Source organism: Euphorbia lathyris, chromosome 4, assembly GCF_963576675.1.
Source record: "Euphorbia lathyris chromosome 4, ddEupLath1.1, whole genome shotgun sequence".
Lineage (NCBI taxonomy): Eukaryota > Viridiplantae > Streptophyta > Magnoliopsida > Malpighiales > Euphorbiaceae > Euphorbia > Euphorbia lathyris.
The window spans coordinates 59,917,497-59,936,456 of NC_088913.1; the positions used below are offsets into that span (position 1 = coordinate 59,917,497).

Below are 18,960 nucleotides of genomic sequence, written 5' to 3' on the forward strand. Positions count from 1 at the left end.
CGAGATTTGATTTTTAAGCCCGAGCCCAGCCCGGCCCGAGCCCGCCTAAGAAAGTGTTCTCATCTTTTAATTAAAGATTAAATAAGAAAATGAGGGTGGAAGGATTCGAACCTTGGACTAAGGCATAGAAAGAGAGACACGCGCACGCCATCTGCCGTTGGGCCACTTACTTAGTTTGTTCATTATACAATTCTTTTATTTATATATTATTAAGTGCTTTTGATGCTAAAAAAAATCTAATACTATAATTTTTAAATAAAAATACGTTTGCTTTAGTTTGTTCGTTATACAATTCTTATTTATATATTATTAAGTGCATCTGATGCTAAAAAAATCAAATACTATATTTTTTAAATAAAAATAGATTATATATTTTAATAAAATTTAATATTAATATTTTATTTATATAAGAAAATATATTTTTTAAAACATACGTTAGAACATATATTTTAACTTTTAAAACACGAACTATGAAGTTTAGAACATACGACGTATTTTTTAGAACATACGTTATGTTTTTTAGAACATGCGTTATGTTTTTTCGAACATTGAGTTATAAATTATATTATAGAACAAATGCAAAAATGATCCAGATATCTACTGATTTTTTTTAGAACATTATACTTAATTTTTAAAACACAAACTATAAACTTTAGAACATACGCTATGTTATTTAGAATATGAGTTATAAATTATATTATAGAACAAATGCAAAAATGGTCCATATAATATTTTTTAAGTAAAAATATATTATATATTTTAATAAAATTTCATGTTAATATTTTATTTATATAAGAAAATATATTTTTTTAAACATACGTTAGAACATATAATTTAACTTTTAAAACACAAACTATGAAGTTTAGAACATACGACATATTTTTTAGAACATGCGTCATGTTTTTTCGAACATTAGTTATAAATTATATTATAGAACAAATGCAAAAATGATCCAGATATCTACTGATTTTTTTTAGAACATTATACTTAATTTTTAGAACACAAACTATAAACTTTAGAACATACGTTATGTTATTTAGAATATGAGTTATAAATTATATTATAGAACAAATGTAAAAATGGTCCATATATTTACTGATTTTTTTAAAACATTATACTTAATTTTTAGAACACAAATTATAAAGGTTAGAACGTATGTAACAATATTTAGAACATCGTCCTCAACATTTAAAAACATAAATTACAAAAAATATAGAGGAATTAAATAAATAAAAAATTGGAGCATGTTTTTGGATTTTTTGTTCTAATAATAATTCATTATTATGCACATTTATTTTTTTCTATTAATAATTTATTATTATGCATATTTAATCGATATTAATAAGTGCATGTGTCAAATATTAAACAATAGAAGCTACATGGATAATGGTATATTAATCAGCGCGCTCCATAATAAACAATGGAAACAATTAGCTCAGTGGTAAGTAGTATGGAGTATATGTGAAGTGGCCAGGGTTCAAATCCCACCAGTATGTAATTTAAGTAATTATCCCAACATCTTGTGAACGAGCATCGGACTAAGAAGTTCCATTGTGGCGCTTCATGTGAGTGTAGGCAAATAACTCATAAGTTATCGGTATACTAAGGAGCGTTGTCTGTAAAAATAAAAGCAGCATGTCAAAAATCAAAAGAGCGATTTCTATATAAATTCATTGATAAAGATAGAGATGGTTACATGTGTTAGGATTATGAATCTTTGACATATGAATAATTGCATATGTTTGACACTTAGACCATCATTAATTCACCAATTCAAAACCATGACACTGTCAAACTAAGGTGCTATTTGATAAAACTGAAAATTAACTACTGAATTTTAAGTGCTGGATATTATAAGTGCTTAAAGTATTGAATCATGTAACTTTTATAAAAATATTAGTTGATAATATTTAACTTAAAATTTTAAGTTAAATATTTTGACTTATCAAAATAAGTGATTTTTAACTTAATTAACTAAATTAAGTGGTAGAGAAACAATTGTTATCAAACGCACTTAAATTAAATAAGTGCTTAACATTTTAATTTAAGTAATTAAGTGCTTTATTAAACAAGGCCTAAGACTTTGTTTTTTTTTTCTTTGAAAAAACCAAGACTATTCATAAAACAAGAAAGGCGCAAGGTATATGAATCTCCATTCACTTGTGCTTTTTCTTAATCATCACATCATAGAAGGACAAAATCGCCATTCACTTGTGTTTAAGATTAATATAAGATCTACAATTGAGTTTTAACTATCAACTTGAGCTTTTAGTTAAAACGGTTCCATGACAACTTGTGCTTACTCTTAATTATATTCCAAATATGCTTAACTCATTCATAACTTGCCTGACCTCTCTTTAATGGAGACCCAAACTCAACGTGAAAGCCCCAAAAATATACACCATTTTGTTTCTGATTCATTTGCAAGCCATTCTACACAAGTTTTCAAGAAAATGGATACAGGCGAAGATGGAAGTGAATTGGCACAAAAAAAAAAAGCTGATGTTGAAACTATATCGTGCTAAAACTGCTAATGATATTGTTGGGAGTAATTTAATTTTTGTATTTGTAGCATATGTTATAATTTTATTCCATAGTTAATTTTATTTAATTAAATTTATCTTTCAATAAAATAAAAATCTGACAAAAATAAAAAATAATATAAAAAAAATCATTATCACAAAAACATAAAAAAGAAAAGAAAAGAAAAAGAAATAGTAAAAAATCAAGGGCAAATTTGACTCATTTTTCCAACAGCCCGCACAGCGTCTTCGACGATGAAAACAGACCCCGAAACAGTGAAATATCGGACCGCCAGTATTTTTTCTAAAATTTTGTGTTGGGCCCACAAGTTCACCAACAGCTCCACCATTAGTATGATATTGTCCGCTTTGGGCTAAGCCCGCACGGATTTGTTTTTGGTCTCCTTCCCAAAAGGCCTCATACTAATGTAGTTGGTGAACTTCTTTATCTCTCTTGTATCTTTCCAATGTGGGACTTGGGATGTATACCCAACAATCCTCCCCTCAGACCAAGGACCACAAGCCTCCCCTTCAGCGATAATCTGTCTAATCATCTTGTACCGCCGCCAACCCGCGAAACACGCCGCCTGACCACCACAATATCAGGAAGACTTTCGACACAAGGCACCAAGCACAGATTTCCCATCGCGAGGTCACACTGAGAGCCTCCCACATTCCCCCAGCCGAACCATCGGCTCTGATACCACTTGTTGGGCCCACAAGTTCACCAACAGCTCCACCATTAGTATGATATTGTCCGCTTTGGGCTAAGCCCGCACGGATTTGTTTTTGGGCTCCTTCCCAAAAGGCCTCATACTAATGTAGTTGGTGAACTTCTTTATAAACTATGCAACTCTCTTGTATCTTTCCAATGTGGGACTTGGGATGTATACCCAATATTTTGGGATGTTAGCTTTCCAGAATCCTAAAAAATGGTGCAAAACGGACCTGTAACGAAGTCTGTGGAATTTTTCAAAGTTTACTGGTGCTGAAAAAACGGGTTGAACTATTCAACAACATTCAAAAACGTTTTTCATAGCATGAACTCCACTTTTTTAGCTCCTAAGTCACTCATGATTTTCCAAAGAATTTTAAGGATCATTTACACGAAATAAGTTGCTCAAAAGTCTATAAATTTAAAATCAAACACCCAACAAATCAATTTTTATCAAATCATTCTTACTTTGGATCATTCCAACATAGATTATCAATCTTTAGTCTCTCAAATTCGTTCTCTTAACTTAAATTTAGTCGATCCTAGCCTATTTTCACAAATCAGATTCTGAGGTTCTTCAACAGAGCTTCCAAATTTCAGAAACTTTAGATTCTAAATTCTCTTAGTTCAATCAGTAAAATCCCATTTGGATTCTTGCCATCTCTTAATTTACTCGTTAACCACATTGCCCAACAATTTATTCAAGCTCGCTGTCTAGATCAAAATTCACCATTATGGTCTTCCTCAAAGCTTTCAAGCAATTTTCCTCAAACTGAAATCATCGAACCCCATTTTCAAGTCGTTCTTAGTTTACGCACTGTTTCTAAATCATATTTAGAGACTTTTTATTGATTTTAAATCAATTAAGAAGACTGCAAAACAAGTTTTTGAATTTTCATTTATGAGAATTCATCAAACAGTCTTTCTAGAGATCACTTTTCCAAAATTTATTCCAGACTCCTCCTCACTCCTTTATTTCGTCCCAAACTATTTTTAATCTCTTTATTGACATCAAATCTCGACATCTCAAATTTTATTTCGTGAAAATTGAGCCTCTACAGCCTTCAAAACCATCCCAAAATAGCCTCCACAAAACAGAATCAAACTTTTGGTTTCACAACCATCAAACAACTATTCTGTCAGATCTATTTTCGAAAAGTTATTGTTAGCCCGTCACACGATATTTTTCCAAAATTCCAATTCTAGGCCCTTACCTTACATACAGACTTTAAATATTAGCCTTCGTTGAGGGGTGAGATGTGAATTCTATTTCTATGCCTCTATTGAATTTGTCACTCGGTTTTCTTTTGCCTGTACACTTTGGGAATGGTTGATAAAATACGCTAGCTCACCATTTTGTAAATGATACACTGTTTTACCATTTTGTGAATGATACAACTCATTGATATTTTGTCACTTCAATTAATTTATAATTTGGTCTTAGTTGAAAATGCTAATTTGGTCTATAAAAGCATGTATTCTTATTTTGACTCCGTATTGAATATTTTGTGATTTAATTGAGTGCATAGTTGTACTACTTTAAGTTGTTTGTATGTTGTCTTCTGCTAATCAATCCGAACATCTACCGCTGATATTAGCTGATGAAGGGTTCAATGTTTGGATTGCTAACACAAGAGGAACCAGATTTAGCAGAAGACATACTATTCTTCAACCTTCTCAACCTGAATTCTGAAATTGGTCATGGGATGAACTTGTCATCTACAATCTACCTGCTTTTTTTTATTATGTCTAAATCCTTCGTTGGCGGAGGTTTGCCTGTTTTTTATATCCCTATTTCATTCATTTTAAGTATTAATTCTCTCCAATTTATGCAGATCACTACTCTGTTTGGTCTTGCTGAGTTCAATCCTAAAGGGTATTATTTCTCGAGTTCAATCATCAATTATTTTTTAATTCCAGTTTTAATTAATTAAATAGTCCACTTCATTATTATTATTTGATAGGCTGTTGGAAGATTTCTAAAAGTTCTGTGTGCTTACCCGGGAGTTGATTGTTAGGATTTGTTAACTTCTATTACTGGTAATACTTAATGAATTAGTATTATATATTATGAAAATAAACATAGGCTAAAAGAGTATATTATTATGTTTACTTTGAATGAGAGCCTTGGTTCATGCTAGAAAAAGATTGTGTTATGATTGGGTATGGAAAAATCAACATTTTGTGTCCATTATTAATTCAATTTTCTTCTATCATGAAGTAAATAGAAACAAATATCATTTCTCTTCTTTTTTGTGATATTGATCAGAGCACCACGATTCTAGATGTGTATGTTTATGTAATGTAATTCACATATTAGCTCCTTTCCTTTCCTTGTTTTATATCAACACTAATTACAAGCATTATATTATGATTTTAGGGTCTTAAACAATTCAGTAAGACTGCTAGAGAACTCATTACTCGCATTCAGAAGATCGATGGCAACAACTATCCTGAGGTTTCTAACATTAAAACCATAGTTAATTAGATGAATAATAGATATTTGCAGTTTGTATGACATTGGCACTACAAAAAAAAAATGCCTTTTACCGATGGTTTTCTTCACTTTTAGCGACGGTTTTAACCGTCCTTACAAATATTACCGACGGTTTTTAGAACCGTCGGAAGAGTGTTGTTAATGCTGGCGTTGCTACATTACCGACGGTTTTTTCAGGGCGCCGGGGTAAGGTTGTTAATAGCAACGCTCTACTACCCGCGGTTTCAACCGCCGCTACTGTCAATTTCAAAAATACTTATAATGGATGTTACCGACTGCACAATCCGTCTGTAATTCTGTCTGTAAAGTTTTAGTACAATTTTTGAAATTTTACTGACGAAAATATTCTGTCGTTAAATTCCTGATCATTAATGCTATATAATTATTTTTTAGAATTATAGACTAAATTTAAGGTATCAAACAAGTTAATATTATATACATCATGTCAATCAAACAAAATTACAAGTACTACAAGTCTTGATTTTGGCACCAATATTGTCAAAGTCATAACTAAAATTAACAAAATCCGGAAACATAAACAAAAATAGTTCAGTAACAGAGAAATGTACGAGTTTCACTAGTTGGTTAGAATCTGTAACAGAAAGTGTTAAATCTTCATTCCGCTCTAGATTAACATCTCACGCGAGTCTTTAGGTTCTGCATCAAATGTAAACAGCTATAATAAGTTGTATATTAGAAGTTCTCCTGCCAAAAAGAAAGGGAAAAGAAGTGGACCCTGGACCTGTAATTAATCAATTAGAACAGCAACTATTAGTTGAGCAAATATTTGATTTTGTACCTCATTGATCCAAATCAGATTAATCTGCAAAATGCAAAAAACAAAGCTGTCGTTAGATATGAGGATGAGACCACCCAAATAATCCCGAATATGGGTTGATAAAAGAAATGCGTCTATTATATTGTTGAATAACAAGTAAATGAACAATATACCTTGTAGCCAGTGTTATATATTTTTTTTCCGGTCAGTATGCAATTCATAGTAAAAAATGGAAGTATATGAAAAATAGACATAAAAGAGAATAAATTTGAAACAGCGAAATCGGCAGTGCAGTCAAACCATAGCCTGAACTGTTGCGCTCTGTCTCCTTTTCCGTTTGTATACACGTTCATACGAAGTGTGTAAGACTGTCCACTCACGTTTCCGTCCCATGAATGTTCTGTTTATTTCATCTGCCAATTTCACACACTTTCATTAATTTATACAACCAAATTACAAAAAAAAAAAAAAAAAGACAGAGCAAGAAGAATAAGAAGAGTACATGATAGGATGTAACAATTCCAGTAGAGTCGTCTGGCACAAGCTTGGGATGCATATCAATTTTAACGAACAAAAATTCTTGTTTGGATCAAAATCCAGAGCCAGAAGCTTTATCAAGTGAAAGAGCGAATTTGACCATTGTTCTGTATTTTCATATTTTCCCTCTTCCATTTCCCCAATTCAGATCACATTCTCTGTAGAAATTCCCACCATTAACACTATCCATCGACATAGTTATCACAAGTACCAAAAAGCTGGTAATCGACGAAGGACGGAAAATACGAAAAATGGTGGGATATATATAAAACGGTAAAAAAAATATCCTTGCATTCATATAGAAGAACAAATTATCCCTACATTCATACTACTTCAAGATCACAAATAAATCTAAAAGACCAACTCTTGAAAGGCTGATAAAAGGATACATGATAAACTCATAATGATAATTAGCTGCAGGTATGGGCTAGGGGGTTAGGAGGGGGCTTTGAGCACCCACTAGTTGTTGGAGAACTCCATTGCACCTGTGTATAAAGGACTGTCTATACTTGACTGCATTTTGAGCTAGTTGAACTTGTTGCTATTATAGTAAGTGCAATTCTTATGAGAACTAACGAAACACTCCCTTTCACTACTCAGTTTGTCAAAAATTTCAATGTTGTCAAAATTAGAGTTATAACGGAACACTCCCTTTCATTTAACAATGTTGCCCAGTTCATTGCATCATTTAACTTTATTGATAATTACAAGATCTTACACAAAAATCATCCATCAGATATAAGATCATCCAAAAATCTAATGCAGGTCGCACGAAGTACCTTGAATCTACATCTGATTTTAGGGTATTTACACGAACATAACAAGGTTTTGAAACATCTGCAGCAGAAATGAAAAAACAAATGCAGTCAATGGTGCTATAACCAGTAACGATATAAAAAAAAAATCAAGTGTAATCAAGAAATGGAAAAAGATAATCATGTTTAGGAGCAGAACTTACAAAAGAGAGAGAGAGAGAGAACATCTAAATCGTACCAGAGGGATGATAAAGAGCAATCAAACTATCAACATTTTGGACTTCCTTGCTAACTACAAGCTTTGCCAGAGCTGACTGAAGAGCATTTTTGTGACGCCTGATAAACTTCTCAGTAGCACCACCAAGCATTGAAACTTCCTAGATATTTCAATCTAACTCAAACTACCATCATATATGCAGGAGAATAAAAGACAAAATTCCCAACTTGCTACTTACTGAAGTTTCTTCCCTTTATCAGTTATCACAACTTTAAACAACAAGCATATGTAATGTAACATACCATGAATATGAAGAGAACATACCTGCCCAAATAGAATATCATACACTATTATGAACACCAAAGCTTCTTGTCTCTGTAGGAGAAACAACAAAAAATAACTCATCAAACCTATTATAAGTTGTCAGGAACTTGTTTATAGAAAAGACAGCACTCTGATGTTAGTGAACTCTCAAAAATTATAATTAAACCATGATTTTTAAGATGCAAAACATGTAGTATGCTAAATAAATTTTTACAAACTTGCCTAATTGGACATCCTCAAAAGCAGTATATTATTCTTGAGTACTTGAAATGTCTAAACAACCACATGCATCTTTGATGACCATCAACATCAACATTCAACATCATCAATCATGAAGTATTTGAAATTAATCAACATTCTCAAAGGGGGAAAAACAGACACAGATAAAAAAAACCACCAACAGAATCAGAAAATACCATGATTAATAAGTATATGGAATGACCCAACTTGAAGTGTGCTCTGCGCTGATCCGTCCACGGGTACTTTGTTTTTTCATTATCACGTGATTATTCTCACTCTCATTGCTGCTTTTTTCCCCAAAACAACTGCTGGAAATGGAACCTTGGAGTTAAGTTCCGGCATGAATGCAAAGTAGTAATTTCCATTTCCAATATATCAATCAGACAGACACATTATAGTCCTCAGAATAACAATTTTCGGACTCGAATTCTAGAAATATAATTGCAAAGATTAATGAACTGTTTTAAAAATTAGGGAATTACCTCTTGCAGGTAGAAGAATTAGACAAATCAACGACTCATATGGTTTCCTCCTTAACCTTCGTGGCCAAATCAGAAATCGATGGAGTAAAATACCCCAACCCACCAAAAAAAAGAAGAGATTATTTTCACGATCTAAACTATAATCGGGAGGAGATTTAAAATCCTAAAAGTTGAAAGAGTTAGAAGTAATGAACTAGAAAACGTACCCAAGGGTTGAGACCTCGGATATGAGCAGCGGCGCGGGCTGGTGGCGAGTGAGAAGGAGAATCGGAGATGGATGGGTAGATAGGGTTTGCGGAACAAAACTTTTTATTTCTGTACAAGAGCAAAGTACGGCGAAGTAGGGAAAAGAATTCAGCGGAAGTGAAAAAGTGAAAATTGAATAAGGAAAACCTATTTTCCTGTACAACTAATTTATTTGGGCTTTTTTTAGTTGGGTCCATGGACACTTTATAAAAGTGTTGATAGAAAAGTGTTGGTAAAGCCCACTTTTTTTTGTAGTGTGGTTTCGAATCTGCAGACACTAAACTGAATGTTCATCATCAATGGTGGTGCCGGATTTAGGCTTTTGTGGAACACTGCTTCTCTTTTAATGCACACTGTGATTACCATGATAAATCAAGTTATCAGAGCAACCGGAGTAGCTGGCCAGCAATGTAAAGGTGTAGGGGGCAAGCCTTCCTCTGCCAATTTATTTGGCAAGAGGCCACTCCTAAGACTCGAACCCGTGACCTCTTGGTCACACGACAACAACGTTTACCGTTGCGCCAAGGCTCGCCCTCTATTGCTCTCCTGTTTAATATAGAAAAATAATTTAAGTATTAGTATTTTGTGTGTTTAAAAATTGTAATTACATTTATTAGGTTTATGATTACAAATTCAAGAATTTATTATAATATTCTATCAAAAAAAGAATTTTTTATAATATATAATAACATAATGGTATTCCACAACAAAGTATACAATATAACTTATTAGAGTGTAGAAATTTTACAAATTATTTTTGTAATCTGTATTTTATTCTAACTATTTAGTATGTATTGAAATCGAAACCGAAATATTAGATTCGGTTTGGTTTGTTATATTATTCGGTTAGGTGTGGTTCTCACTTTAGAGACTATTTGATATTTGATTATTTCAATTCGGTTCAATTCTCATTTTAGAGACTATTTGGTATCGGTTATTCGGTTCAGTTTGGGTTTTCAGAATGAACCGATCGTGAATGCCTTTAGTTTTAGCTTTTATTTAAAAAATTGTATCAAAGACTCTCTAAATAGTAGGCCCTGAGTAGAGGTCTATACTGACTCCTCTTAAACCCGTCCCTGAAATATACCACTCCTCCCTAAACTTTTTTTCTCCACCAAAAAAACATAATAAAGTTAAGACTAGAAATATACATACAAACCCTAAAGAGGTATTAAAAGGATTACAATGCTAAAGTGAGAAGGATAAGATGCAGAAGGGATTGAATATTTTTTAATAACAGACCCGTCTATTCCAGCCAACAAATGTTGACTGACTAATTAAATCCATTAAATTTAATACACATTGTTATAACATAGTTTTCAAAGGAATATTTAAATGGATGACAATACATGTGCAATTAAAATACTTTGTAGGAGATCTCGAAAAAAAATATATATCCAATTTGAATCTGGATTCAGCTCAATCTATTATATCATATAGTTAGAAAAAAAATAAATATTTAAAACAAAAAATGGTAAATAATTTATTAGTCCCTTCTTTTTTACGTAACACACTGTTTAATCCCCTATTTTGGAAAAAAAATTATAAAATCTCTATCGTTTGTCAAAATTAACCATTTGGTCCTTCTATCTAGTTTTTTTAGATTTTTAATCAGACATATATTAGTTTTCAAGACAGCTATAGTAAATACAAAATGGTTAATTTTCTGTCTATCTATTTATATCAAATATAACGGTTAAAAATTTAGAAAAAAAAAAGATAGAAGGACCAAATGGTTAATATTGACCAAATATAGGAATCTTATAATATGTTTTTCAAAATAGAAGGACTAAACAGTGTGTTAGATAAAAATGAAATGACTAATAAATTGTTTATCCATAAATAAAGGTTTAATATAGTTGTTTTGAACTTGGTTCAAAAAAAAACTGAATACTTGATAAGTGCATAATTCGACAATAAATGACCCCACTTTTATGCTTTATAATTGTCATGTTTTGTTATTTTTACGGGTTTTATTGTTTGTTTTTGGTATTTTCATCTCTACAGGCCAATGATGACTAAAGGGAGATAAATTGGACTTAATTTGGACCGAGCTGGTGTCGGGTCGTGATCCGGAGCTGATTGGGCAAATATTGGTCTGAGTCAGAGTTAGTCTTGCACAAGACTAATGCAGTTACGGGCTGACAGTTTCCTACTTCAAATAGGATTGCTTTCCTGATCCGGATTGGACGATTTGAGAACAAGATTTTCAGCTAAAGCATGAATTTGTAGGAGACAAATGAAGAGGCAATTAATTTCAAATTTGAAAAGAGATTCTAAAGCTAATTGAAGGGATTGAGTTCCCTATTTTTGAGGAGCCGTAATAGACTTAAGAACGGCAGATTTTCCAAGTTCAAAAATCAGCTTTTACTTTTTTATTTTTCCAGCAGAAAAACATATACGCTCCATGGCTGTTTGGAGCTAACTTCTTTAATTTTGGTTAAGGGATAATTCAAGGGATTTTTCTCCGTTATCGTGAGACTGTCGTGTTATCTTTTTCTCAATTTATTAAGCCGTTTATTTGTTCATCGTGTCTAGATAATTATTCTCGATTGATTGTTTATTTTATGAATGATAACTGCATGTTGTTTGTCGAATCGAATAATCATAAGGCTGATTTGGTTTATTAAAGTTTCACCTAAGATAGCCAAACAAAGTAGCTATTGACTTTTTAAATCAAGCTAGCTTCGTGTTTGGAAGAACGGATTCAAGTTGGACAAACCTGAGTCTGCATTCCACGTGACATTAATACGAATCTAGTTGGGCTTATCTGAGTCAAATGAACGGATAAGTTAGTCTAAAATCACCGACGCTGAGAGACGATTAACTAAGATCAGGTTCTTCTAATTCTTAAGCTGTCAATAAATTAAATCTTAGGCGCTGAGATAGGATTGTTTATTGATTAGAAACGAGTTATTTATCGTGCTTAACTAGTTCACCATTAAGGAAGAACACGTCAAACTGACCCAGCAAATACATGAGAATATAATTTTATCTGTCAATGATCGTTAACGTATGAATTGTCCTACGATCCCCCCCCCCCCCCCCCTAACTGAATTTACCAAAATATTATTCACAAACCGTCATTAATTCTTGTTTTGTTTTGTTACGATCTTTTACCCGCTACTTTTAATTTAATAAGCTTCACAATTTTAAACCCCCATTTAATTATTTTGTTAGGTCGTCAGAAGTTTTAAATCAATATTGTTCCCTTGGGTTCGACCTCTACTTGCTCTATTACAAATTATTCGTTTAGGGAAAGTTGGGATTATTTTTGGTGGATTCGACACCCATCAAATTTTGGCGTCGTTGCCTGGGAATAATCTAATTCGATTTAATTTCTTTTATGACCAGGTCCAACAATTCAGAACAACTTCTCTTTGAATCAGAAATAGAATTACTGGCTCGGAGGTTTCGCAAGGAAGTAAGGTTACAGAAATTACAAAGTGCCATAATTTCAAGTTCTAGTGAAGAAGAAGAAATCTCCAGCGAAGAAAGTGAACCATCTGAAGAAGAGACAATGGCAGATAGAACTCTAAGACAACTTCAAGCGCAAGAGGTCAATAATCAGCCCCTATACATCACATATCCCAACTTGGATGTGTCATTTGAGCTGAAATCCGGGCTGATTCATTTGTTGCCCAAGTTTCACGGCATGGAGAGTGAAAGTCCTCATAAACATCTTAAGCAATTCCATGTGGTGTGCTCCAGCATGAGACCACAAGGAGTAACGGAAGAACAAGTGAAGTTGAGAGCGTTTCCATTCTCGTTAGAAGATGCGGCCAAGGATTGACTTTTAAATTTGCCATCAGGAACCATTACTACATGGAATCAGATGGTACAATCATTCCTGGACAAATACTTTCCAGCCTCCCGAGCGGCATTAATTCGAAGAGAAATCAGTGGAATCAAGCAAAAAGATGTGGAGTCGCTTCATGAGTATTGGGAGAGGTTCAAGAAGCTATGTGAAAATTGCCCTCAACACGGGATAGCTGAAAATTCCCTAATCCAGTATTTCTATGAAGGGATGCTTAGCATGGAAAGAAAAATGGTAGACGCGGCGAACGGGGGATGTTTCCTCGACAAAACGCCAACCGCGGCTAAGGAATTGATCAGAGTAATTGTAGCAACTTCTCAACAGTTTGGGAAAGTTCAGGAAGGTCCCAAGAAGGCATATGAGGCAAGCAGATCTAACATCGAAGAAAAGTTGAATAGACTGACTAGTCTTGTTGTAGACACCGGGATCGGAGGACCGATGAAGAAAAATTATAAAAAGGAATCCAAATCAGTCGATTGAAATAAACGATGAGTCAATAAAAATAATAAGCAAAAAAAAACGTTGTTCGAAGGAACCGTGGAGGCTGGCTTGGTTGAATTCGGAAATTAAATCGAGCGACGGTCGAATCGGTTCCGCGAATGAAATCTTAAATCGTCTCGCCGAGTTCGGAGTATTTCATGTCATTTTCTTATTAATTTTATTATTAATAAAATTTCGGGTCAATAAGGGTTTTGTTTTAAAACTCGAAAAATAAAAAGAGAGTTTTGTAAAAAGACCGATTTTATAAAAGCTAATTTTATAAAATCAATTTTGGTAAAAATCGTTTTTGATAAAAATCATTTTTTTAGTTTTAGTTAAGTTTATTTTTATTTATTTATATATTTTTATATATACGACTTGGGGGGGCCGTTTTTTCGTCACGGGCCGTTGGACGGCCCGTGACGAGGGCTGGGCCGCCCAAGCCCAGCCCCATGGCACTTGGCTTAGATTTGTTAAGTTAATTTTTTGTTTTGCATTTGAACAAGTATTTGGTTTTGGTTTTGAAATAAAAACTTCGTTTGGATCCCAATACGAACCGTCACCCGATTTAAGGGTAGTTCGGGATCCAAACGTCGTAGATCCGTGTGTTTACAAGTGTTTTGAACCGTTATTTTCAATAAAATATTGTTTTAGAATCCTCCGTTACAAACCATGACCCGATTTGGGGTAGTTTGGGGGCTAAAATGATGAAATAGAGTAGATCTAATAAGTTTTGATAAATCTGGAATTTCAAAGGGACTCTTTCTGAGATTTTTCATTTTTCTGTCACTAAAAGTAGATCAGTGACGGATTTTTCGTCACAAAATCTGGTGGAACTTTTTTAAAATATTGGTTTCACATTTCGGGCCATGGGTATAGATATATATATATATTTATTTAGTTATTTTAATAGTTTTAAAATTAATTTATTATATATATAGGTGTATTAGGGGATGTGGATATCTATATACGGGTATGTTGGGATATTATATTATGGGGTATTTTATTCTAATTTAGGGATTGTGTCCATATACGTCACTAGTAAATTATTCATTATATATAGTATTTAATTTATAGGTATATTTATATTTATGTGCTTTAAATAATTTTAATTTATATATATATATATATATATATATATATATATTTATAGGGTACTATTTTGGGCTAATTGTTTGAGGGTATATAATATGGTATCATTTTGGTTTATTTAGACAACCTAGGTAATTATTTTGGGGTATTATATAGAGTATTATTTTTGGCTATTTGTTTTGGGATTCTTTTTTGAGTTTCGGTAAGAGTATGGACTGTTTTGATATTTGGTGACTTTATGGGCTATTTTGGGGAGTTTTTGGGTCATTAGTATATTATTTGTGTTTATAGATATATTTGGGTTAAATTAGAGGTCATATATGTATATAGGAGTATATTTGGACATTAGATATAGTCTTTATACCTTTTGTCTTTCTAACTATTTTCTAATAATAATCCACTTATTATGTATAGTATAATAGTTATTTTCCTATAAAAGTATATGTTTTCTAATTATTTGAATATATGTATATATACCTAACTATATTAGGAGAGGTCCTTTTGGGGTGTTGTATATTGGAAGAAGTAACCATGTTTTTAGTTAATAAACTTCAAGGAGGGGGTTAGATTGTAAAAGAGATGGTTTAATTTGATTTCTTAACTCAAGGTTTTTAATGTTTTCAAAAAGATAAATAAAGTGTTTTAATTTCATTTTCTATTTCAAACGGTTTCTAAAAGTGTCACGATTTTGAATTTCCTATATATATATATATATATATATATATATATGTTTTAAAAGTATTTGGGTTGGGTGAATTTGAGTTTAATTCATTAATTGTTGTAGTTATATTCAAACAAAGGTTAATTGAGTGAAAAAGGGAAAATAAAACAGAAAAAGAGAGTTCAAGTTGCTTATTTAAATTAAAGCTTTTCTAGATATTCCCAAAGTGTAAATAATATTTTCTTGTTGTTTTTAAACCGTTTCCTAAAACATCACGTGTTAAAACCTTAATTCGTTCCAACGACTTGTAATTAAAATTGCTTTTGTGAATAATGAAGTTTTGAATTGTTTTCCTAACTAAATATTTTTTGTACAAAATAAATTGACTTGTATGCTTAATCACGCTTTTAGATTAAAAATGTTTGCTCAACGTTTTCAAACGCTCGAGTCGTTCCAACGGCGATTCGAGTGAACGTCATTAATGGGGTTTTGAAACGTGCCTAAATCGTTCCAACGGTGATTAAGGTACGAACCATGTAAATAAACTTGTTTTTGGGGAATGAGATTAGCTTAGAGTTAGTGTATAGTCTAAAGCATAAAATCGCACTGTGAATAAATCAAATTCTTCTCCCCCTCTCTCTCCTATATACTTTAAATTCATGCAAAATGGGTGATTCTTTACTAAAGTGGCTTTCAATGACATGCTCAAAACGGTTTTAAAAGCGAGAAAGAAAAGGTTTCAAATGAATTTTAAACTTAAAGAAATATGCGATTAGTCCGTTATCGCCTAACACGCTGAGTAGGAGGCCGGTGGTTCATAACCGGGCGATGTTGGGGTGCCTAGTAGCCTTTCTCCGGAAAGGAGCTAGCCTTCTCGGCTCGTACCTAAGTTTCCCGAACCCTCACCGGTCTCCCGCAAGGGATCGGTGTTCATTTTCCCATTCGTGGGTGGCAACTCTTCCATACTCCGAGCTCCGGCCCTGCCAAGCAGCTTGATTCCACGATTGGTTGCTTTCGGCGCCAATCACCGCTTACGTTGCTATGAGGTGTCCACCCCCCGATCCGCCCAGGCGAGGCCGTTCGGCACCTTGTCTAACAAGTGGCGACTCTGTTGGGGAAGCGAGAAATTTGATTTCGGAAGGCGTGTATTAAGCCCTTAACGGGGACGGATCGTATTATTTCTTTTCGTATGCATTCATAAGCATTATTGGAAACCTTTTGGGTAATTTCCGCGAAACCTCTAGCGAGAGTCCATTCATCGCTCGAAAGAGGCTAGCATAAGTTCCCCCTTACAGTAAGGCGCCAAAGGGTCCCCATCCATTCGTTAGGGGCGAATTTGTGCGGTCCTGTGAGGTCCCGCGATCAGCCGTGTCAGCATATAGTAGCCTTAGAAGTTGCCATAGGATTACCCGTTACCATTTTTATGTGATAAATGAATCAGTTCGTGTTTTCAAATTGCCATGATACGTGTCTAATCCTAAAATATGTAAAGAAAATGAAACGATACGTTAATATATACTCTTAAACCGATATACAAACTACCCTAAAACATTGAAACGATTCGAACTAAAGACGACTTAGTCATCTCGTATGAATGAACTTGTGCGACCCGCCTGGTCCCTTTCCGTGTCCCGAAGAAGGCACATGTTCAGGAAATGTGTTATGGTGTAAGCACGTATTAGTATGAATTGGTTTGGTATTAAGGATAGTTATATCTCGATTCAAAAGACTATATTAACAGTAGCCGTTATTCACATTCTTTAAATAGGTTGGGATAAAATGAGATTATGACGAAACGAAAACGAAGAACATTTCTGTTTTGAACGACCCCGTTGTAACGTAAAGAGTTTTGCAAACATGGCTCGTCCCTTCCGAATAAAAGACGAGCTCTTACGTTATGCCTTGCGTTGTTCTAAAGAGAAATGGACGTATCCGCAAAAAGTGACTAAGAAAATAAAAGAAAAGCAAAAATAAACAAACGACCAAAATCATTTTGTATCTACGATATATATCCGTCCCGAGAGTAGTTAAAGAAAATGAACCAATGCCGTTAAATACGTGCCTCGAGCCGCTATATACGCCGTTTAAAATCGTAAGGCCGAATTAAGCTAAAACCGCATAATTGCGCCATATGGACGAGACTGTGGGTTTGATTAATGGCTCGATCATTTCGACCGTTACCAAAACTAAAAGAAGTATGGCCCGATCTGCGTGTTTGCTTGACTCGTGCCTAACTGAAAAAGAACGGTAATATCCCTGCTTCGAATAAGCATGCGATTCAACGAAAAGTTGATTTTCTATAACCACGCTAGGGTGATATATCTCGTAAATTGGAAGAAATAAAGAGTTGTTAATAGCCGAAGGATTATCGTGCGCTCGAATAAGACTCACCGTCTTTTTCACGTAGCCAAAACGAGCGAGCGGATCCTTGACGCTAAAAACAAACGCGTTACGAGATGAGTCCGTTCCCTAAGGAAAAAATCCGAAAAGTGATTTCATCACTAAACAAACACGTGGTTGCGTCTCTCGATAGATCCAAAAGATCCCGTCGTAATCCAAAAATCGAGACACGAACCCACGCGAATAAAAGGGAACGAGTCATTGTCAATAACGAATGATTGAACCAGAAGAATAACTTGTACCACGTCTAAAATCCGAGATGCGCTCAAAGGGAGTCAAAACCCAAACTAATGCGTCTCGCAAAATGACAAAAGACGAGTTATTCCGAAAGGACAATCCAACTTGGTCGATATCTTAGTCACAAAACGTTGATATGTCAAAACGAACTGTATTGTCTGATGAATGATTTACTTTTCCGCAATAATCGACGGCATCACGCGTCCCCTGGATCGCAATGTGGGCCCCAAACCAAAGTCCTAGGAAAGAGACTTGGACCAACGAGTGTGTGGAGGAATAAGGGTGGAAGATAGATGTTGTGATACGTGTAATTAGACTAACGTTTGTTCTTCTTATCTTATATATCCGTAAATAATAAACGCACACACCACGAATCATGCATATAAAATCATGCATACATACTAATGGATACCGTTCGCGCAGACTTCATCATTAAGCGGTTGTGGTTTCGCGAGAGTAACCGGCTAGTTAGGTAGTTTGATCAGCTACAAATTCACAATTCCGAATCGGCAGTTGTGGCTTCTGAATCATCTTCGTCCGAGTATACTCAGTCTTCTGCCAGTATGTCTGCGACCGACGAAAAGGTGGCCGAATTGGAAAACTCTGTGAACAACATTAATGATCAGTTGGCCGCAATTTTGGCCCAGCTCGCTGAGCTAGCATTGAAGGATAACAAGAGTGGTAGCAAACGCGCTGAGAATGAAGTGAACACCGGTCCCCGCTTCGGGAACGAGGATGACTATCAGGATTATATCCAGAAACAGCTTGAGAAAGAGAAGGCTAAGGAAGAGGAGTGGAAGCAGCACATCACTCAGGAAGTGCAGGATCTGCGTGGGGGAAGTTCCGGGAGTCAAGACTTTTATAATTTGAAGAACTGCTTGTCGGCAACGGCTTTGCCCTTGAAATTCCGGCTCCCGAACATGAAGAAGTTCGATGGAACCGGGGATCCCACGGCTCACA

At 34.3% G+C, this 18,960-nt stretch overlaps 1 protein-coding gene across 6 annotated transcripts; it reads right to left on the reverse strand.

The window, feature by feature from the left end:
- Window positions 1-6,148: 6,148 nt before the first annotated feature.
- LOC136226848 (25S rRNA (cytosine-C(5))-methyltransferase NSUN5-like) lies at window positions 6,149-9,444 on the reverse strand. 6 transcript variants are annotated; one of them, XM_066015512.1, is made up of 10 exons: window positions 9,274-9,444; window positions 9,068-9,123; window positions 8,762-8,893; window positions 8,346-8,396; window positions 8,043-8,181; window positions 7,829-7,886; window positions 7,015-7,207; window positions 6,813-6,925; window positions 6,477-6,557; window positions 6,149-6,391 (listed from the first exon to the last, which is right to left on the reverse strand). In XM_066015512.1, the coding sequence occupies exons 3-7, from the start codon at window positions 8,762-8,764 to the stop codon at window positions 7,165-7,167; spliced, it is 294 nt and encodes a 97-aa protein (XP_065871584.1). In that variant the 5' UTR covers window positions 8,765-8,893; window positions 9,068-9,123; window positions 9,274-9,444; the 3' UTR covers window positions 6,149-6,391; window positions 6,477-6,557; window positions 6,813-6,925; window positions 7,015-7,164. The 6 variants fall into 6 exon arrangements, 5 of the variants coding, with proteins under 5 accessions (XP_065871584.1, XP_065871583.1, XP_065871581.1 ...); XM_066015511.1 differs by having other exon boundaries at window positions 6,686-6,925; XR_010687876.1 differs by having other exon boundaries at window positions 6,477-6,925; window positions 8,008-8,396; window positions 9,274-9,440.
- Between the last annotated feature and the right edge of the window lie 9,516 nt (window positions 9,445-18,960).